This window comes from Oenanthe melanoleuca, chromosome 2 (assembly GCF_029582105.1).
Source record: "Oenanthe melanoleuca isolate GR-GAL-2019-014 chromosome 2, OMel1.0, whole genome shotgun sequence".
Classification (NCBI taxonomy): Eukaryota; Metazoa; Chordata; class Aves; order Passeriformes; family Muscicapidae; genus Oenanthe; species Oenanthe melanoleuca.
In genome coordinates, this window is record NC_079335.1 from 45100567 (window position 1) to 45121603 (window position 21037).

A 21037-nucleotide genomic window follows, 5' to 3' on the forward strand; every position below is an offset into this window, starting at 1 on the left:
CTGCAACCTCTACATCTGATTCTTGCTACTGAGGACTCAAAAGTACACCAACATGAAAAAAAGACCCAGAAGCTGTGTTAACACTTCCAGCTCCTCCTGCTATCAGTTACCTGTGTGCATTAAATGAAACAGAAATGTGAGGGGGGGAAATAACACAGCATGGGATTCAGTTCAAGTAAGATTTATAATGTAAGACTTAACAAGGGTCAGATGTACTCAGCCACAAATCCAACTCTTGAGCTGTTAAGAAACAAACAAAATAACAAACTACAAAATAACAGGAACAAAATGATAAAGTAAATGTCAAAAATATATGTAAATGGCATTGATTTTGCTTGGAAAGAAAAGTCTCACCAGTAAATTTTGCACCAGACTCTTCACATTCTGCCCCATCTCAGGGGCTTGAGGTCCACTAGACGCCAATTTTATTAGCGTGGCAAGAAAATTCTTGCATTTCTTCACATTCTCTAGCATCTCCTAGTGCAGAAATAAAGAGAAGACTGTTAGATGTTGCACTGTCTCTTCAACCTCTGATGAACATACGGAATGTTAATTTTTAATTAAATTTTTTTTTCCTTACTGTAGAAGCGCTGGTCTGTGCTACTGTTGTGCCCTCTGCTTTCACAGAGACTGCCTTTTGGGAGATAGCTTGTGCAGGTGGTCCTGTAACTGGAAGTTTTACAGGTGTTCCAGTACTCAAAGGCTTTACAGCAGTAACTGTAGTAACACTAGCTGTTGCAGCTGCTGGCTGAAGAGAAAAATTAACACTTTTTAACCAAGGAACAACGTGACAAACATACTGGATTCTGCTAGCATATAAGGTAGCAACCTCCCACCACACTGCTATTTGAAACACAAAGAAACAATTCTTCTCTTTGTTTTTAGAGTTTAGATTAATTTGCTTTGAGAGGTTCTGTTTAATACAATAAGTGACAGCCACAGCCATAATTCTATTTATAAATCAAGGGTGTGGGAAAGAAATTACAAAGGCACATCCAGACCAAAGCACAGCCCACAACTTTGAAGAAAGAGAAAGGTAAAGTTGTCTTGAAGAAACCAATATATTAACTTTGCCAGACTCCTACAGTCTAGTGGATTTTGGACAATGCTAAGCCAGGTAACACTGTTCTGAAGAAAAGCAGAATTGTAAGTGATTATTTATCTTCCAGTCCTGCCCTGAAGCTTCTCTCCCAATTGCAACACCCCTTGCTTTTCCTATGACACAGAATGGGCAAAAGACATCAGGTCCACTTTGGAAGGATGGAAGTGCCAGCAGAAGCAGCCAGCTCAGCAAATGGACCTAACAAGTTCTTCCTGTCTTTTCCTCATGGGCAGCAATTTGGATCTCCTTCTCCTCTGCCCTGACAGAAACTCTCACAAAATTCAGTTACTTTGAGACCTCTTTTTAAAAGCTCATTATAATTTACCAACAGAAGCTCCAGCAACAGGAGAGTAATTAAGGTTTAGGAAAAAATATCTCCCCTCTTTGCAAACTAAGTTGAATCCAAAACCCACTAAACTGAAGTATTTCTACTTCAGATTTTAAAGAGAACAAACCAACCAACCAACCACACCCAAAAAAACAACACAGTTCGTTTGAAACAACAGAATACAATACAAATAAAAGACTGCCCATGCAAAAAACCACTACATTTGATTTCTCAGCTTAAAACCTGAACAGTCAGAGGGAACCCACAGGCAGAGTTCCAGATTAACACTAAATCTAAAGTTAGGTGCAGTTTTTCCTCCAAGCCTATGAAGAGGAAGGGAAAGTCTGGTTTTGTAGTCTAAAATTTAGGTTCAGATCTGCACAATGTAATGGCTTTCATTGACTCTTAGCACATTTAAGCACCCCAGCTCAGTCAAACAGGCACAACTAATACTTGCTAATAGCATCAATCATAAGACAGTTAGACAGGAGTCTAACTTACCCTACCATGGATAAAACAAAAACTAATCAAAAGTGGGGCAGACATATTTAGACTGTCAGTCTTTCAGGATAGGGAAAATTAATGAACAAACACTTAAAGCTGAAGAACAACCCTAACGCTTTTGTCATTTTTACAATTTTTACATTTTTACAATTTTTTTTTCCTGGGTGTGTGTCTTCCCCTCCCCAAGTTGCTGCCAGCTTGACATGAAAGCAGCAGGCAGCTACCAGAAAGCTTTCTAGCCTAGGCTCCCGCTGTTGGTAACACTTTAATAGCTCTCTGCAGGATCTTTGCCACCACCACTGCCTCTTCCAAGGATGAGGCTCAACAGCTCTAAGACCACAGGGAGGCAAACTGGGCACAAGAATCCCACAAACAGATGGGCAGGAGGAAGACGGAAGGGACACAGTGCAGATCTGCCAAGCTGCAATGCCCTGGGCTTTTAAAAGTCGAAAACAGGAGCTGATCTCTTGCAAATTTCAGCATGCTTACACATCAAGACTAGCACAGCATTTTATCAGCTGAGGGAGGAAACAACAGGAAGTCTGCTGGACCATTTTCCCAGGAAAATGAATATATGGGAATTAACTTCTGTCATCTGCCGTCAACCTTTTTCGCTACTGACAATTCTCATTCTCACTTTGAGCAACAGAGAAACAACCACCACAAAAAATGGCATTTATCCTGCATATTTTGAAGTCATTTCAAGAGAAGAAGCGCTCTGCATCTAAATGAAAGTGGCCCAGCATGATGCTAATTAGACACTTCGCAGCTTCATTACCCCACCTGGGAGACAGGTGAAAAATAAGAATGTGCAGGTAATTTTGTCTAACCTCAGAGCTTAAACATTCGGGAATGACAAAAAAGGGAAATATTTTTGTTGATGAGGAGAATAATCCTGCAGTCAGGACCTACAGAGTTTTGCAGACAGTGTCCCAAGCTGATTTTCATACAAGATTGAAGATGCACAACCAAGCCAAGGATTATTTCCTCTCCACTCTCTACCACTTTCTGTGATGACATCATATTTCCACATCAATACTTCTCTCCTGTGACCTCAAAAAATTGTTGAGACTAAGATCAGGAAGTTACTTTAAGACTTATGAATTGCTGCCAAGGAAATCACTCTAGGGCTCTGCCATCATTTCCCCAGATGCTTCCATCAACTTCTTGCACTGACTCCATTTTCAGCACCACCCCAGGGCAAGGAGCAACGTGACCATGTGATGGCAAGATATATCCACATTGCATCATTACTCCAACTTGTCCAAGGAGCTCATACATAGGGCTTTGCAATCCTCTGCAAAACAGAGAGGCTTCAAGGAAGCCACAAAACACTAAAATCTTTTAAAAGATTAAGATATTAAAATATTTTAATTTTTCCTAGCGTCATCATTCCTGTTTAAATCCAGCCCTACAGCTCATTACAAGTGTTCCACTTTTTACAGTGGGGGGGAAAAAGACAGCTTACAAAAAATACTCCACATCTACATCTAAATATCTCAGAGGAACACAAGTTCAATAGACTACATCAAAACTGAATTAAAGTACAGAAAAACCAAGCCAAAGGCAGATATAAGTTAAAAAAAGAGAAGTTAATAGCATGAGGAATCTCAGTGTTTATCCACATGAGAGTGTAAGGATGCATGTGACTTCTTCCACCAGATGATGGATGACCTTCATCTCTTTTCCCCAGTGCAAGGGTAGTATAGATAACTATATTTTTTATATCCTAAAGATCTCTATGCAGAGAACACAAACACAGGGTTTGCAAGCCAGTATTCCAAAATAAAAGTAAGGAATATCCATTATTGTATTTAGACACAGAGCACACATTGCTTCCATTCTAAGCAAAATAGAAAATAGAGAGGCCTCTGGGTTTTCCACTTTAGCCCCAACATTATCCATCTGTAGTAAGAAGGAAGTGAAAAAAGAGCACAGAGTGTGAGTAGTGTTCAGTTGCTGATACAGAAGAACAGCAGAACGATGAACTTGTTAGTCAGACTGTTATCACTGTCAGCAAACACATTCCCCAGTCCTTCAAACACCCTCAGGGTCAAGAACATACATCCAGCATGGTTTTTTTGAATGACTGATCCTGCTCATTTACTGAGTGTTTTGTCAACTGCTACAGCTCAGTCTCCTTCAAACTCTTGTCACAAAATATAGATACAAGCCAGACTTCTTCACAATTTCTCCTCCAGATTATGAGAACAGAACATATTATCTGCAGAAAAATGTAGTTTTCATTCCATACACTTATCCAGAAGTCTGGTCCCCAAGAACAGAGGATGAACCATACGTAGGAAAAAATCTCATACTCTGCAAGGGATAAAACCCTCTTCAGAAGAGGACTACAACATTTATCCCTAGAAAAAGCAAAATAAGACCTAGGAAATAAGACAAAAATACTACCTATAAATAATGAGGCATTTTCAACCACTGCTATTTACAGTTGTATCTGTGGAACCCATCTGCCACACTCAATTAGAGAACAGGTCTTCAGCTATGACCTTCCTTCAGTTTATAATGAGGGGGAAAAAAAAATCATACACATGAAAAACAGCTTGATTGGTGCAGACAGCTCATTTTCCCCTCAACATCATCTCAGGTATACCTTTTTCCCCACTAAGGAATCAGGGAACACCAACAGCACATCTCCCAGAAAAGATTTAGCAAGAGACTGAAGGAGCTCTGTCACAGTGCACAAAAGCACTGGAAATGGCTCTCTGAACTATTTATTTTATTAATTGTTCATGTGCCTTCTTCTGTAGTGAGAAGATTATCTGATCCACTGACAAAAGCCTAATTAAATTATGCATTTATTAAAAACAGATTTGGGAAATAATTTGTTATGAGGACAAAGGTTACCAAGCTTACTGAAAACCAGATCACAGATAGAAATAACAAGAATAAATCCATATTTTCTCTAGTTCTTTTTGTCACTTATTCCACCATACTATAAAGCTTGCAAATTACCTGTATTACAGCAGGTGTCTGAACAGTAGAAACCACAGCATTTGTTGTTTGAGATAACGTTTTCACAGGAGCAGCTGCTATTTTCTTTAACTGAGTGCCAGAATTCTTTGAAAAAGTAAAAATAAAAAATAATTACACATGGGCAGAGAACAGTTGTCAGACAAGTCAACGACAAAACAGACATTGAAGTTGGGGTCAGATACAAACCAAGACACATCCTCTTACAGTAACAATACAGGCATCATTCATTCACACAGTCCATATAGTTGCTCAGCAAAGCTCTTTGGATTCAGTAACAGATTCAGAGACATTTTGAGATAATATATAATCAGAATAAAATGGTTAAAGAAATACATAAATTGCTACTTTTATGTACCTCCTTACTCTTGTGTGCTGACCACACTACAAGAGATGGAGGCAAAAAGCCAGCAGGGTTAAGGGAAAGAAGAACATCCTAGGGACATGGGAAAGGTCCTCAGCTTTACTCAGCTTCAGAGAAATATGTCAACAGAGGATCAGAAAGTTTTCGATACTAGCAGTAACCATTTAGGCAGTTTTGGCTGGCATTTTTTTTCTTAAAATTGTTTATGTCATCATCATCATCAGAGAGGAGGTCACTAATTTGACCCTTATCATATGTAATAGCTCACAAGATTTTTCCCAAGCAAGAAAGCAAAGCACATAGTGATGTTTGCTGATGCAAAACCAAATACCATCACCCATTCAAAAAGGGTTCAAATGCTTATTTAACCCTCCACAACCTATGTGCAAACCCTGTTATAACTACAGAGCATGCAGCCATGTCCAACTAAAGTTATGAGAGAAGTTACCTGCACAGTACATATTCTGATTGCAGGTGTGCTAGTTGGCACAGATGGTCTCACACTCGTGTTATTTTGTGTCTGGTTCTGTGCTCGTGCTACTGCCTGTTGAGATACCAGCATTAGGTGGCCATTACTGCTTCTGATAAGAACAGATCCTGTTGGAAAAAACACATTCAGACTGTTAGAAATTAAGTTATATTATGGTTTTCCTATATTTCTATGGAAGAAATAACTAGACCACACTGATAATGTAATATTGAGTTTATTACTCCAAGTAACAGCTGCCAAGAAATATAAGAATTAAGTGCACATCTACTTTATTATGCATCTTATGACAGAAAAGAATTCCTAAATTCAAAAGAAATGTGCCTCCAACAGCAGCTGCTGCAAAGCCCACCACTAAAAAACCCCATCCTCAAACACCCTCAGTGAGCACCAACCTTTCAAATAAAAGGAAGGAGGAGGTGCAGGAAAATCCAGCTAGGTAAACAAGACTACCTCAATGTTTCTGGAGGACTGCATTAAACTTTCTTGCAATATCTGAAACCCAGATCTTCTACGCACACTTATGATCATTCCTAGTATAAAACAAGACTGCAATGAAAATCTTTTTACTACTTGGTTAGTCTAAAAGCTGTCAAAATACTACCATACAATACAGCCTAAAACAGTGCCTCTGAGTTTAAATGCATACAACAGAAAAAGCCACAAGCTCCAGGAGCTGGGTTTTGTTGGGTATGTTTTGTGGTTTTTAAAAAAAAAAACAATCAAGCTACAACCACATGTTTAGAAACAGCTTTTCATCTTTCACATCTAAAAGCATAAGAGGATATTGCAAGACAACACAAAACCTGGTATAAAATTCTGTAACATCAACATATTGCCATTTACATAGCAGGCACAAACTGAGAACTGCAAGAGCAGCATCTACATGATCCCCTCCTTTCTCAAGCAGCTTTTACTACATGGGGCAGATGAACAAGGCAGTTGCATATTCAGAAAATACTGTTAACTCCATCTGACAACTCAGCTTTCTCCTCCTCCACTGATGACTTGACTATAATTATATTTAGGTACAGATGGATCATTTAATTTAATCAATGAATACCGGGAATTATAGGAAACATTAGATTTCTCATTTTCTTTTCATGACATCTTTAGACAGTGATTCATGGCAAACAATTTATCATCAGCCAGAAAAGGGCATTTTTTTCCTTGTTCACACATGCTTACGCAGATTTCACTGAAAGAGAGAAAGCTGACCACATTTTGCTAGCAATAGCATTTCTCTCTGCTCTAGGTCTACATTCAGAATGGCAGAAGTGTTACTACTGGAGATTTTAGGCTTTTCTTCTATAAACCTTTAAAACATCACTGACAGCTCTAATATTTGAGAAGGCACATATAAACTTATAATTTCATTCCTTAAGAGATTCGGAACACATTAAGAGTTAGTTTTCATGTACTTGTATATTTTGTCATTACTCATTATATGTGTCTGTTAAGTCAAATTATCAGAAGTGCATTTTCTACTTCTGCATTTGAGAAACCACACTGATACCAATTAGTCAATCTGATTACAGTGTTTGGACTGGTTTTGCACTACTATTCTGCATTTTCAATTGGCATTCACCAGACATGGAGACCTTGCTGAAAAAGTTCACCTGAAAGGCCTGACTTTGCAGCACAATCTTCTTGCTTGACAGGAAATTACCTCAAGACTGACAGAACTAGAAAGTTTATGCAAACACAATACAGTTCATATGTAAATTCATTAACATCTCCAAAAAGAAAAGGTAAACACAACTACCAGGAGTATTAACAAGTCAAAGTAGCCCTTTATATTTGAGCAGGATAGCAATGATCCCAAAAAGGATGTAACTCGAAACATAAAGCAACCTTCCCCCTAGCAACAGGATTAGGCAACACAAGGACATCCATACTGAATCAGAACATGTAAAATAACATGGTAAGAGCATCCACAGAAGTTGTTACCTAAGGCCACTCCAGTGTTGACAGCCTTGACTGGAACATTCAACTATGATAATGCCTGTTACTTGCATTGAATTTAGAGTAAGAAATCATTCCCCTTGAACAAACAATTATTTCCATATCTTTGTTCCATCTGGGAGAATTTTTAATATAAGATGGTAACCTTTTCACGGCAGCAACTCTTTGTGACACTGGCAAACTTGTAACTCCAAACAAGTATTATGGTAATCTATTAACTACTGTTTCTGTAGACTTAATGGTATTGATGCCTGATGCTAGCACAGATAAAGCTGAGGGCAAATTTGAAACAGATGTTAGAGCTACAGTTCCAGACACTGAAGAGCCACATCTTGTCCAAGTACAAGAGACAATTCTGGGCAGTTACAACCTAATGTCACAAAGGGACAATAAACTGACACATAAATTGCCTGAAACACTTCAAAAGCTGTTGTGAACAGCACTTATTTTTTACCTCTGGTTGCCACAATTTAATTACAGTTTTTCACAACTTTGATACTCCCTTTCTGCTTGGAAACTAAAGCAACAACCCCATACTGCAGCCAATAGCACAGACTCCAAGAAGCAGCACAGGAGGTCTCTCATGCCAGAAGAAGAGGTTCCATGGCTCTCAAAACCAATGCCTGAAGTCTCACACACTTTATACAACTGCAAAGTGTGAAATGAGGGAACAGCAGGTGATGGCAATCTTGAGGCTCTCAATCGAAAGGTCATGTAAACAGACTCGTGCAGCTACCAAGATGCTACTGTCACAAATACAGATAAGTGCAAAGATAAGTGAAGAATTCAAACTCTTCATTTGCTGGGGGAGGGAAGATAGTACTTCTTATCAAGAGCTGTTTCCACATTCACTAGAAGGTAAACACTAACAAGATAAATATGAAAACACATCACATCTTGCAGTCACTACAATTCCACAAGAAAATGGGGAGAAGGATGAGAAAACACTTGAAACAACACAGGACCTGTCAACAGCAGAAGCACGAAGTTGCAGCTAACACCTCTCAGCACTACATTTAAAAACAGAAAAGGTATTGGCAATCTGAGCAAAATATCAGCACCAATGGTAGTAAATGAAAAGCAATGAAGCATCCTTGTAACACTAGAGATGCCCTCTTCTGGGCTGCACTTCCAAGAACACTCTGTTTGATAGTTTTCCTGGAGTTGTTTCAGAGGACAGGATCAACTTTCTCACTATTCACGCACTTTGACAGTAAAAGCAAGGCATAATCCCTTTGGGGCTACAAAGCTGTCCCTATTTTCAAACCAAAGTGACCAGTTAACATCAGGGATTATTTCTTACATGCATCACTGGAGGATCAGATGTCTCATGCAGATTTAAAAAAAAAAAAAAAAAATTTTTTTTGCAATGAATTGAGACTTCTGTCCTTAGAAATCCTGCCTGTCCTGCCAAAAACATGTTGGAAAGTTATTTGGTTTTCCTACACTGGCAGAGAAGGCAGTTTAAACATCATCAGCTGTTTCAGCCATTTGTTCTCGACACACCTTTCTTCAGCTGCAACCCTGTGAAAAGAGCTGGAGGAAAGTGCCTGACAATCAAAACCCAACTCAGTCTCCTCCAAAGCTACACAGAAGGAGCCACTCTATACCTTCTTACCGGAAGAGGTCTCACTGAGATCTACACCCAGTGCCCTGCCTTCTCCTGGAACCAGGGCTGCAGGTACCCTGCCTTCAGGAGGAGTGCCTGGCAACAGTCCTGCAAAGCTCAGGCAGTCACCACCCAGATCAGCCTCTACCTAGACATGCCAGCACCCTGAGCAATGGAAAATCAGAGGCCTTCTAATGAAATTTCATTTCATTTTCCAAATTTGAGATCCCTCTACTACAAATTTTCACTGTCCCAACACCATCAGTGAAGGAAACCCACTTATTCTGAACTTGGTTTAGCACCCAACCCAGGAACCAAGAAACACAGATTAGCAGGAGGAGCAGCTTCCAGGTACCTCTGCATTTTAACGAGAAAGCACCAAAACCTCACTGGAGACATGAGCAAGAAGCTGTAGGATAACAGCAGAGATCTGTTTATGCCACTATATATAATGCCACCTGCATGGGCTTCACTGTATTTCAGGGAATAGTGTTAAGGAAACCACTATGTTGTTAACATAAAATCTGTAATGCCAACTGAAGCTCTGGGCTTCATCCAGCAGCACTCAACAATGTATGCTAAAAGCATCCCACCATAAGGGCAACTTTCACCATGTAAGACAAGCCTGAGACCATTTCTGAAGGAGAACTTCACCCAGGAATTTCCTGAGATGAACCAGCTGGCATTTGTGCTCCAGTGGAGATACACCTTATGCTGTTACTACATGTGAAGCTGAGGTTGTCAGGTTAAGCCACCACTTTGATTACAAGTTTTTAATCCAACTGCTCAACCAAACAGCTCTTGGGAACTGCTGCACAATGAGACCAAACTCATTTAAGAGAACACAAGTCACAAAAGCTGCTTTCAAAGAAGGGTAAATTTAGCTTATTTCAAAACACGGAGTGCCTGCATCAGATATGTAGCCAATCTTAGTAAAGTACACTTTAACCCAATTACAAAAACAAGGCTAAATGGGGACTTCCAGGTCTCAAATCAGTAACTGAACAACAAAAATGTTTTAAAACAACAGTAATGTGTCAGAGCTCTCTGCTCCTAAACAAATCCCATTCTTTCACTGAGCTACTCAAAACAAAACAATAGCTTTTAAGGCAGTTATTTCAAGCTAAGATCAAGCTTTAAAGGGGATGTTTTAAGAGGAAACTAAGTGTCAATTAAAAAGGAATATTGCTTTTAAGTTTGACTATTTAGGACTATTTAGGATCATTCAAAATTTGAAAAATAAAATACTAAACACTACTAATCCATGCAACAGGTTTGAATACAGTTTTTCTCTCTAAATACATCCTTTATGAAAAAGACCTGTTATTTCCTCTTCAATTCCATTTATTGAGCCCCACAGAACAGGTTACTTAAAAGTTTTAAAAAATACATTACAGGACTGAGTAAGACCTGTAAAATAAATAAAATAAATAAAGAGGCACAAAGTGTTAACAAAATACTGTGAAAGACAGTAACTTAACTTCTGCATGATTTATATAATCCTTCTAATATGATGGGGCTGTAATGTTCTCTGATGAAGTATGGTCTGTAGTGCATGCATGAGAACTTCACTCCCCATGAACCTCACTTGGTACTTGACTTTTCCTAGATGCCTACTGCAAATTTCTGTAGTGGAGATGAAGAAACAAGGACAACAGTCCAATTTGAAGGCAACACCTAGCTGTGCTTTTCACTGTTCTAGGAATGAAGCTGCAACAATGATCTAGAGGCTACACCAAGTTACCTTACCACGGGCTCCCAATAATGACCTCTAACTTCTATTTTTAAATCCAATTGACTTCAGACAACAAATCTTTTGTGAAGTCACAAAGATTGCCTGTTTTACGCTCTTCTTGAGAAAAGCACCTGTGATTGTTCTCATATTTCCCAGACAAGCAGGGTAGAGGGCTCATCTACACTATATGGGGTTAAGATAAGTTGTTTAGCATCTACACTACACCCACAAAACATTTTATTCCATACAACAAATCCTTCCAACTTTAGAAGTTGATTCTAGTTGATGTAAGAATTCAGCAATGCCCAACTGCTGCAATCAAGTACTGCTATTGCAGCAACCAGAATCACCCACCACACATCCAGGCCCTCAACCAATTAATTCCATTCATATTTTGATTCACAAACTAAATAATTGCATATCTCAGAAATCACCCTCTGTGCTCTTTCCCTTTGTTCCAGGGAAGCTTCTAAACTAATGGGTGTTTATAGCAATGGCTCAGGACCAGTGACCAGCATGTAGATATTGCAGAGTCACAATGAAATGTCAGATTTTGAATTCCAATGAAAGACATCTTGTTTTGCCCATGAATATGGACATCATTAATTTCCATATCAGGAGAAAAATTCAAAGGGCATAACCACCATATTCTTTCATGCTACAACAGAACACAGTCTGTATAAAGTACAACACAATGTTATATCTGTAAGCTCTTTAAAGATGTTGATGACATCTTTCGCAGCAGCACAAACTGCACTACAGATTCATGTAGACTCTGGCCTACAGCTTCCAAGGCTGATGTTTGACATCTCACCTTTTCAAAGCCAGTGACCAGCTTTACTCACAGACACCACTGTCCAGCTGACAGCACAGTTCCAACAGCATCTGCGTTTCCCAGACTGGCTGGGTTGCTGTGAGCAGTGTTTTAAACCACCACCATGCACACACTAACAGCTCAAGGGGTTTACAGTCCCAGCAAAGGCTGCTGCCTCCAGTAACTCTGATGACCTTTCTCTGGCTAAGCACCTTTCTGTGCTAACAGTGGGCACCAGCTCCTGAGACACCCAGGACAGACACAGGCTTTCCAAGCACATGGATCCAGGAAAGGGATGATGCTATCTCTTCTAGGCAGGATGGAGCAGACTCTGATATCCTATTGTTTAAAACAATCCAGAATAATGTTCACCATACATCTTTCTCAAGAGTGTGAACAAAGTCCCCTCTCCCTCCCTTTTTCCAGGAACTAGACACAAAGTGCTAAAACTGCAAAAATATGAAGCCAAGTTTCACACACTGATCAACTAGCAAGTTTTATCCAAGCTGTTGGAGACTAGCTGCTCATCAATGCATTTTGGTGCCCAGATGAGTATCTGTTTAACAGTCTAGCAACTGGGCCCCCATAGTTTTCATTTTCTGATGCCTTTTCACAGAATATAGGCCCACATTTCAGTGTTAAAACAGTTCTCCTCAACTGCACATATGGTTGAGCTTCTTTCCTTGACAATACATTTATATCCACATAATTTTACAGCTATAGTAGAGCTCTTAAGCAAAAGTAACTGTACCAGTTAGAAAGGTAGCCAACCTGTTTTTTTATAATAAGCAACAGATGTCCATGCCAACCATCTAAAGAACATCTGGACATTGCATTGGTACTTGGAGAGGATGTAAATAACCAATAGGTCTTCTGGGCATAGTTACAAGATGGCATTACCACTTCCATTTGGATTTAGAGTGTATTTATTACACTTGAATCCCAAGGGTGCTGTTTTATTGTGTGTAGGCATCAGGGATTCCCAGCCAACGCTGTGTACCACAAGGCAGAGCCTTATTTAATATTGTGATAACATCTAGCTCTTGTCCTTGGGCCATGCCTTTCAGCAACTGGGATCATTTCCCATCAGCATTTCCCCATCGCATCTTTGTGGTTTCCAGCTTTGCACCTTGAGGCTTGGTTGCCTTCTGAGTCATCAGACAGTTCTAGGATTGTCTACAGCTAAGATGATCCAATTCGAGCATTCTACGGGACACAAATTTCCTCATACAGGAGCTTCAAATATCTGCTGGGTCTTCAGCTATGGCAGTGAAATAGTACCTCAAAGGAGCAAAGTGACACTTCCTTACTCTCAAGACAATTCCTACTGCACTGAAAGAAGCATTGAGTCTCTACATCACATCCTCTTGTGTACTCCTAGAATTCACTGGAGTGAAATTCCTTAAATAGCAGTTATATGCTTAGCACACTGCAGTCATATATACAGAGCACACGGCTTTCTAAGGACCAGAAGCTATGCCAACACCCTGCACTTACCATTTCTGAAACAGCCATTCCGTAAGCTGTTACGGAGAAATCTGAAGCTGAAATGTTGAACCACAAATCTTAACTTTAAAACAAGAGTTGCTGAAAACATCATTAGTGTCTTGGTAGTCCTCTAAGAAAGGACAAGATCAGCCTTCTTTAAATCTCTGTCTCCCTTAAATAAGATGAGAATAAAGCCAGTTAATTCAGATTCATTTTACAATGGGAGTCTTGTTTCCTCACTGCTCACTTGGGTACCAGAAGAAAGTTGAATTCCACTTCATTTCTTCTAAAAGTGCAAATTCACTCCTCAGCTGGATGGCTTCTCACTTGCAAACAAGGGATCAACACTGAATTTTAAGATTAATCACACCTCCTTGTTGTAAGTGTGATGGAGCAAACAAAAATTATTGCAGAAGATGGCAAAACTTTCATGGGAAACATTAACTTCTGTCTACACAGATATCGTGGAAACTGGCACCAGAACTGTGTGATATTTGTCAGGTGTCTAGTGTGTGAGCCATGTATAAAGGTGTTCTGACTGCACTAACCCCCTTCAACACAGAGCATTGGCTGCCCCACTGAAAATGCCTGGTAATGCACCACCCATCAGTCAGCTGGACCTGGCTTCCAGGGCTCCACTGGGGCTAGGAGGCAACTGCCAGTAGGCAAGCTGCCAGGAAAGTCTTCAGGTGCTGTGCCAACCAGGGCATGCTGCTTCCCCCAGCTGTTAATCCAGCCTGGACATCCACCCAAGGAACTCTGATTTCCCAGACAACTCCTAGGAGCACCGGCACTAATGAAAGCATCTCCTCTGCCTCCACCAAACTGGAAGAAGTCTGCAAACATGAGCTATGAAAATTAAGTGTTACCATATCATCAGGCTGTTCTTACAGCACAGTAAGATCACTGAGCTTCACCAGTTCTCCAGCCTTTACAGACCCCAGATTTGCTCATTACAACAAGGATCTTCCACATATTGCCATTTTTACTCCACTTCAGTTGTAATCAGAGTATTTCCTCAAGACACTGGTGGAAAAGATCTGTTAGTGGACTTTGTTCTAGAGGTGATCCAGATGGCAGAACAGACCTTAATCCCAACAATTTGAATAGTAAGACACTTAGAACATCTAGATTGATCTTTCCCATTTTGCAAATTATACCTGCTTTCCTTCTGATATCATCAGTTTTCAGAAAAGCCGCTTCATGCAAAGGGAATTCTAAAAAAAGTATTTGCTTTTTGCTTTTGTCTAAATGGTTAGGGCAGTACTAATTATTCATCTTTGATAGTTATCAGAAGTGTGGCAATTTACATCAAAACTCATATACACATATATGTGTAAATACAATCCTACCCACTGGGCACAGCATAGATTTCAATCAAGTGGCATAAAAAATACTTGGTTCTCTAAAATGACTTAAAAAACCTGGTACAGTAACTACTCAAAATAACAACACATGAGCTTACCTAGATTTTATCAGCATCTTTGGGAAAAAGAATACTGAAACATAATTAGTGCTTCTTCCAGCTGTCACTTATGTGTGGAATATGCTATTTTTACTGCTACAAACTGAAAGGTCCTTTAAATACTGCAAAAGCAACACAAGTCAGGCTCATGTTCTCTCTCTTCTAAGGATTAAAAAATAGTTTACTATTCACCAAACTGTAGCTGTAACTCTTTGCAATACACTCCAATTGACTGCAAAATCTGAACAGCATTTAACATTAATTTTACTGAACATCATATTTCTGTGCTTCAGTATTCAGAATGCATCTTTTTTTTTTTTTTTCAGTGTGTTGGAAAACCATAAATCTAGACATTAGCTTCACATCTTCTGCCAAGATGTAAATCTTAATTCCCATGTGGCTGTGCATTTGATCATATTAAGGCATTATTTTGCTAGACACAGTCAGTCCTGAAAGCAAAATCAAGTCCTACAGTGCAGCTGAAATTTCAACTGTTTACAACACAAGACAATTCCTCACTATTATCTAAGTTTGATTTAGTCCTTCAAGCCCGCCAAAGCTTTGTTCACCCTTCTTCAGGAAAAGAAAAAAGGTTATCAGTGCCGCCTAATATGAAGAGAGAACTTTGCAGAGAATCCATCCCCAGAAGCCTGCTAAACAGAGAATGTTATTGGGATGCAAAAAGATAAAAGCACCAATTATTTAGCTCCTACTGGTCTAAGCACAAGTACTATGCTCAGACTTCATGGGATTATTGACATCCAGAAACTGCACGCTTTAAAGGAATTTCTACGGTTTTCTGCCTGTTGAAACAAGAAATCCTTAGATAGCCTACTCTTACTCAAACATAATGTAAATTAAAAAGTATTTTAAAATCAGCATTTCCTCCTATTCTAAAGCAACAAACCAGATGCAAATATGAAAATATTGAATTCCTCATATGGTTTTACCTTTGAAAAACACCAACTAGAACATGATGAGGGAGATTCACAGCACTCTGCATTGAGACATACTAGGTCAGCTTTGAAAGCAGAAGGCAGCAGCATCCAGATGTTTATCAGCCCTTACCTCGTCAGGTTACCTACCTCAGGTTCTACAGACAATTAAGAGAAACTCAACAAGACCAGGCTCCATACCATCACATTGCAGTTTTGGAATACCCACTCTGGTTCTCTCCTTCCTTCCCACCCATGCTGCCTGCCTGCTTCATGCCACACAGTCCAGCCACCTGACACAAACAGCGGCTGTGCTTTCTGAAGTTACCCACTATCAGCCTAGATAAGTTGCAGGCAGTGGAAAACCTGCCACAGACAAGGCAAAAACATCCAAAGACAACTGAGATGCACACAGAAACTAAGAAGCTGTACTTGCTGCTGTTCCCCTCTTAAGTCAGGTGCAAAGAAACCTTACATGGACACCATGTCTTGCACCACATTACTAGTGAGGTTACAGCACACTCAGGGCAACTTCTCTTTGCTGACACCGTGCTTGCTCAGGCCCACTGGTGTTAGCAGTAATGGCAAACATGAAACAGAAATACACACACCAGAGGCAGCCAATGCTACAGTGGAGAGTGATGGCAGCTGCTGCCACAGCCCTGTAGAGCCAGCAGCAGTGGCATGAGGTGAGGTTTTCAAAGTTTCCCTGCTCTGAGCAGATTGAAGGTAACAATGGAGGATCCCTGGCATACAGTTCAGTTCTGTCCTTTTTCATCCCATCAGCAGAGAAGCAGGTTTATCTACTCACTGTCCTTTCAAACCTGCTTGTAACAAGCATTCCAAGGCCAGGGATAGAGTCAAAGTACAGACACAGAAGCAACAAAAACTGAAGTTCAAGACAAGTAAACAAAAACCAAGAAACAACATTCTTTTTGTTGGTTTTATGCTCTTTTTCTACCCTCCACTTCTCCAAAGCAGTGTGGGGCTCAAAGACACTAAGGTGAACTATAGACATTTGTCACGGCCCTTGTTTCTCCTTCCCCTTCCCAATTATTTCCTCCTGTTTAATAGCACAGCCCATCCATTTCTCCCCTCCATTAAGCTCAGGTTAACCAAGGACACAATTTCTTGTTAAGCAGATGGTCCATGACATGAGACTTTTGCAGGTTTGTACGCATCAGCACAGGCCACATGGAGCTCAGGACTGAGCAGCACAGCTCTCACCATGCCACTTTGCTCTCTGCAGACCCAGACTGCTACGTGCAAAGCCTTCTGAAATGCTGCTAGCCTTGTCCTTGCCAACAAAGGGGGCAACTGAGGAAAGGTCCCTTTGGTAGATGAAATTCCCCTCATTTGGGAGGACATAGCCCAACCATTCAGTTTAAGAGCTGATGGCATGCACAACAAGAAGACCAAACCAAAATCCTGGAGTCAGACCAGCTGGAGTCCTGCTGTGTGCTAAAGCCTCCAGTGGTGGTCAGCCAGGGATGGACTGGTGCAGGAGGATGGCCTTGGGTACCAGCAGCACTGCTCTGACTGCTCTGCTGAAAACCAGCACTTTGCAGAGGAAGTCACAGGAAGGTGATGAAAAACCCTTGTTACTCATGAGCAAGTCTGAGTCCTTCGAGACCAGGAGAACTCATAAAGCTCAGTGATCTTCCCTGGGCAACCAGACAAGAAGAGGCACTTGGCAGATGGGCAGTCTGTGCCCATGAGGAGTCAGTCATTATCAAGTCATCTGCTTTTCCCAACTCCTGGCTTTATTCTGAGCAAGAGAGAGGTAGAGATGGAAGAGAAAGAAGAGCGTAAATCCCAGATTTCCATGGACCTCCACTGCCCTCCAAGTCACAGAGGCAAACACAACTACGCTGGTGCCCTTCCTTCTGCAGACTGCAGCGCTGTGGAAGCAATGCCCACTCCAGGCCACAAGCAGTTCAGAGTCACTCAGCATGACCAGCAAGGGCAGTGCTGTCCAGCCTTCCTCAGAACAAGCCACCTTAAATATTCCCCTTTGAAACCCAAGGGAAGGATATTTTCTGTATGCATTTTTCCTAACAGATGCAACAAAAGCTGAATGCCATGATTTTAAACCTAAGTGCATTCTCCTTTCTGTATTTTATCCTGCATGGCTAGATCTGCCAGTTTCTTTGAATTAAAAACTTTTCAAGCCTAGAAATTTAGTGGCTTATTCCACTTTCTTTTTTTAATGCTGCTAACACTTGAAGCATTAATGCTATTCATCTTGCATTTTTTATTATTAATTAAAAATTGAATCCATCTAGGAGAGAGAGGCAAAACACTAACATTTTTTCAAGACGGAATGCATTTTTATATAACCTTGAAACAATTACATAAACAAGTTTCCCTGAAACACTGATCCACTTGAAATCTGACAATGTCTAGTTTCTTCTGAATCACTGAAGTCCATAAAGTTATTTAAATTTACAATGCTGCAGAGTACCAGCACTTCTGAGCTTCTGATACAAAGACTACATTGTCCCAGAAGCAAGGAAAACAAGCTGATGCAATTGAGGGGTAATACTACTTTTGTGACATCTGCCTCCTACGACAATACAAGTCAGATGACATTCAACAGTATACCTGGATGCAATCAAACTTAAGCCACTACTAAAAACCCGTAAGTTTTGCTAACTTGTAGTTCCGAAACCATGGGCAACTTGCATGAGCATTCACCTTCACAGAAAGGTGTTTAAATGAATGCTAATACATTCTAGAAAGTGAAAGTGTTAGATACAAAACTTGAGTAGCTAGGAAGCCCTGCTACAAGAAGTTAATATATTTCCATCATGGTTCATTTCAGAGGAAACCTGGCAAGGATTTAGACTCATCCTTGACTGCTGGCTACCCAGACATTACAGCATCATGAGTGCTGGGAAATGTACAGTGAAACTGACTGACTGAAGACTTTTTTTTTAATTAGCATTATATATTTCCTTGGGAGGTGCATGTCTTTGATAAAGACATTGGGGTTTTAAAAAAAAAGAGGAAAGGAAAAAAAAGCAAATACGCACTACCAGCACAGGAATTACTGTAAAGCCAGTCATCCTTTCCAGCAATATCCAACCTGAAAGTAATTGCAACAGATGCTCCACCAACAGAAGTGTCCTGGCAGGAAATAATTACAGGATCAAATAGCAATAAAGTCATTACATATCTTGGGGTCTCAACAGAGCAAGACCAAAACCAGTGGAAGCAAAGTCACTTTAAAAAAACCCAAACATCTAAATACAGCAGAACGGGGAGAAGTGGGATGTTCAGAATCAACAGCACCTTCTTCCTCTTAAAAGAAAGTGCAGGTGGAAGTCCTGGCTAATCCTCTGTTGCTATCCAAAGTATTAAGATATCTGTATCAGCATTGTGCAATTCCCACGTTAATATTTTCACTGCTGCTATAGGAAGCACACCTGTAAGGGCAGTATCTCTCCGAACCCTTATACTTCCCACAGGGGGTTTACAGAAAAAAAAGGAGCAACACGTAGTGAACTTTCAACTCTGCCCTCCCTAGGCACGGCAGTATTTTGTTCCAGAACAGCCGCATCGGCCCGGTTGTGGCAGCCACAAGGATTCCCGCAGGACCGCCGGGTCGGAGGGGCGTGCGGGCAGCCCGACCCGCTCCCCGAGCCACGGAGCGCTCTGCAGCCGCCAGCCCACGCTCACACCGCCCGCCCCGAGATAACTCCTTCATCCAAGTGCCACTAAAGCCCCGAGCAGTCTTTTTCCAGTCACATAGAAGGGCAACTTGGCCACTGAGTTTTTGGTTACTTCTCCTGCTCTTCGTGCTATCCTGCAAAGAAGTTGCCTTTATCCAGAGACTTCCAGATTTATCCTACAGCAGGCTGTAAGCATCCCCAGCGCTCCCCGACTGAACCCAGTCACATTGCCAATGCCCTGCAAGGCGCACACGCGGTTCCCAGAAGTTCGGGGCAGACAAGCAGCCCGAAACACACACCGCCACTACCATCACCATCACCGCCCTGCCCGCCCTTCGCCACGGCTCGTCCCCAGCAGCAAGGGCAGCGCGGCGGGCTCCGTCCTGCCCACCGGCCCCCGGCCGCGACACGCCGGCTGAGTCGCGACACGGGACGTGCCCGCAGCTGGGGCAGCCCCGGAGGGCTCACTCACCTGGGGGCAGCTGCAAGTTGGCCGGCAGCTGGAGGGTGGCGGTGGGCGGCCCCTTGGGCGCCACCGGCCGCGGGACCCCGGGAGCGGCGCCCCGCACCAGCGGGGTCCCCGCCGGGCACAGCGGGGCGGCGGCGGGGCCGGCGGGCACAGCGGCGGCGGGGCCGCCCCGCTCGGGCGCCGAGCCCGGCTGCTCGGGGTGCCCGCCGGGCATCAGCCTGACGGGGGCCGCCGAGGCGCTCATGGAGGAGGAGGCGGCGGCGAGGGCACGGGGGGCGGCCGCGTCGCGCAGAGCCCGGCGGCGCCCCGCAGCATCGCGGGCGGGGGGCGCTCAGGCGGCGCCGCGGCCGGCGGCTCGCCCGCGGAAACACATGGCAGCGCCGCTCCTGCGGCTCCCGGGCGCCGCGCACGTGGGCCCGGCCGGCCCGGCCTCCCGTGCCGGCGGCGGGACCGAGGGAGGGTGGGGAAGGGAGCAGGGAGGCGGGAAGGAGGGCGGGCCAACGCCGGCAGCGCGTCCTACTGCGGCGGCGCCCGGCCGGGCCCTGCCGCCCCCTGAGCCCGCGTGTGTGGGGAGCCGAGCGGGCTCTGCGGCTGTGCCGCGCTGAGCCTGGGGCGGGGGGAACGCGCCGGAGCCCCGGGACGGGCTGAGGCGTGGGTGGGCACGGCAGAGCCCCGAGCTGCTCCTCCCCCGGGCCAGCTCCGGCCCGCCTACCTGCGCCACACGCCCCGGCCGCACCTGGGCTGCAGGTGCCCTTGGGGCCTCCGCGCAAAACCAGAGTGTGAGAGCTCCTCGTGTCCTGATGGCAGCTGGCTGACAGGCGACACGGCCAAAGCAGCACGGAGCTGGAAGGATGACGGGGACAAAGTTGTCCCGTTTGACCTTCATGCCCCGGGCTCGACTTGAAGAAAGGCTGAGGGAAGACGTGGAACTCGGTCCCCCTTAAAGCAGCAAGTGTGATCCTGACAGAATACACAAAACACAGCTCTAAAAACAAATTTCAGAATATAATGGAAAGTTTTTGCACGTGTGATAGGGAGCTCATGACCTTCAGTGGTTCTGCTTTGAGGTCGTTGTGTATCATAGCCAAGTCCGGCTTAAATTTC

At 42.7% G+C, this 21037-nt stretch overlaps 1 protein-coding gene across 1 annotated transcript in view; it reads right to left on the reverse strand.

Annotated features, from left to right (window-relative positions):
• Positions 1-20374, reverse strand: part of TAF4B (TATA-box binding protein associated factor 4b) — a 70880-nt gene extending 50506 nt beyond the window's left edge. Inside the window, 5 exon segments of the mRNA XM_056485466.1 lie at positions 355-477; positions 581-748; positions 4911-5015; positions 5741-5889; positions 19937-20374. Of these exon segments, the coding sequence (XP_056341441.1) occupies positions 355-477; positions 581-748; positions 4911-5015; positions 5741-5889; positions 19937-20177 (786 nt within the window). The 5' untranslated portion in view covers positions 20178-20374.
• Between the last annotated feature and the right edge of the window lie 663 nt (positions 20375-21037).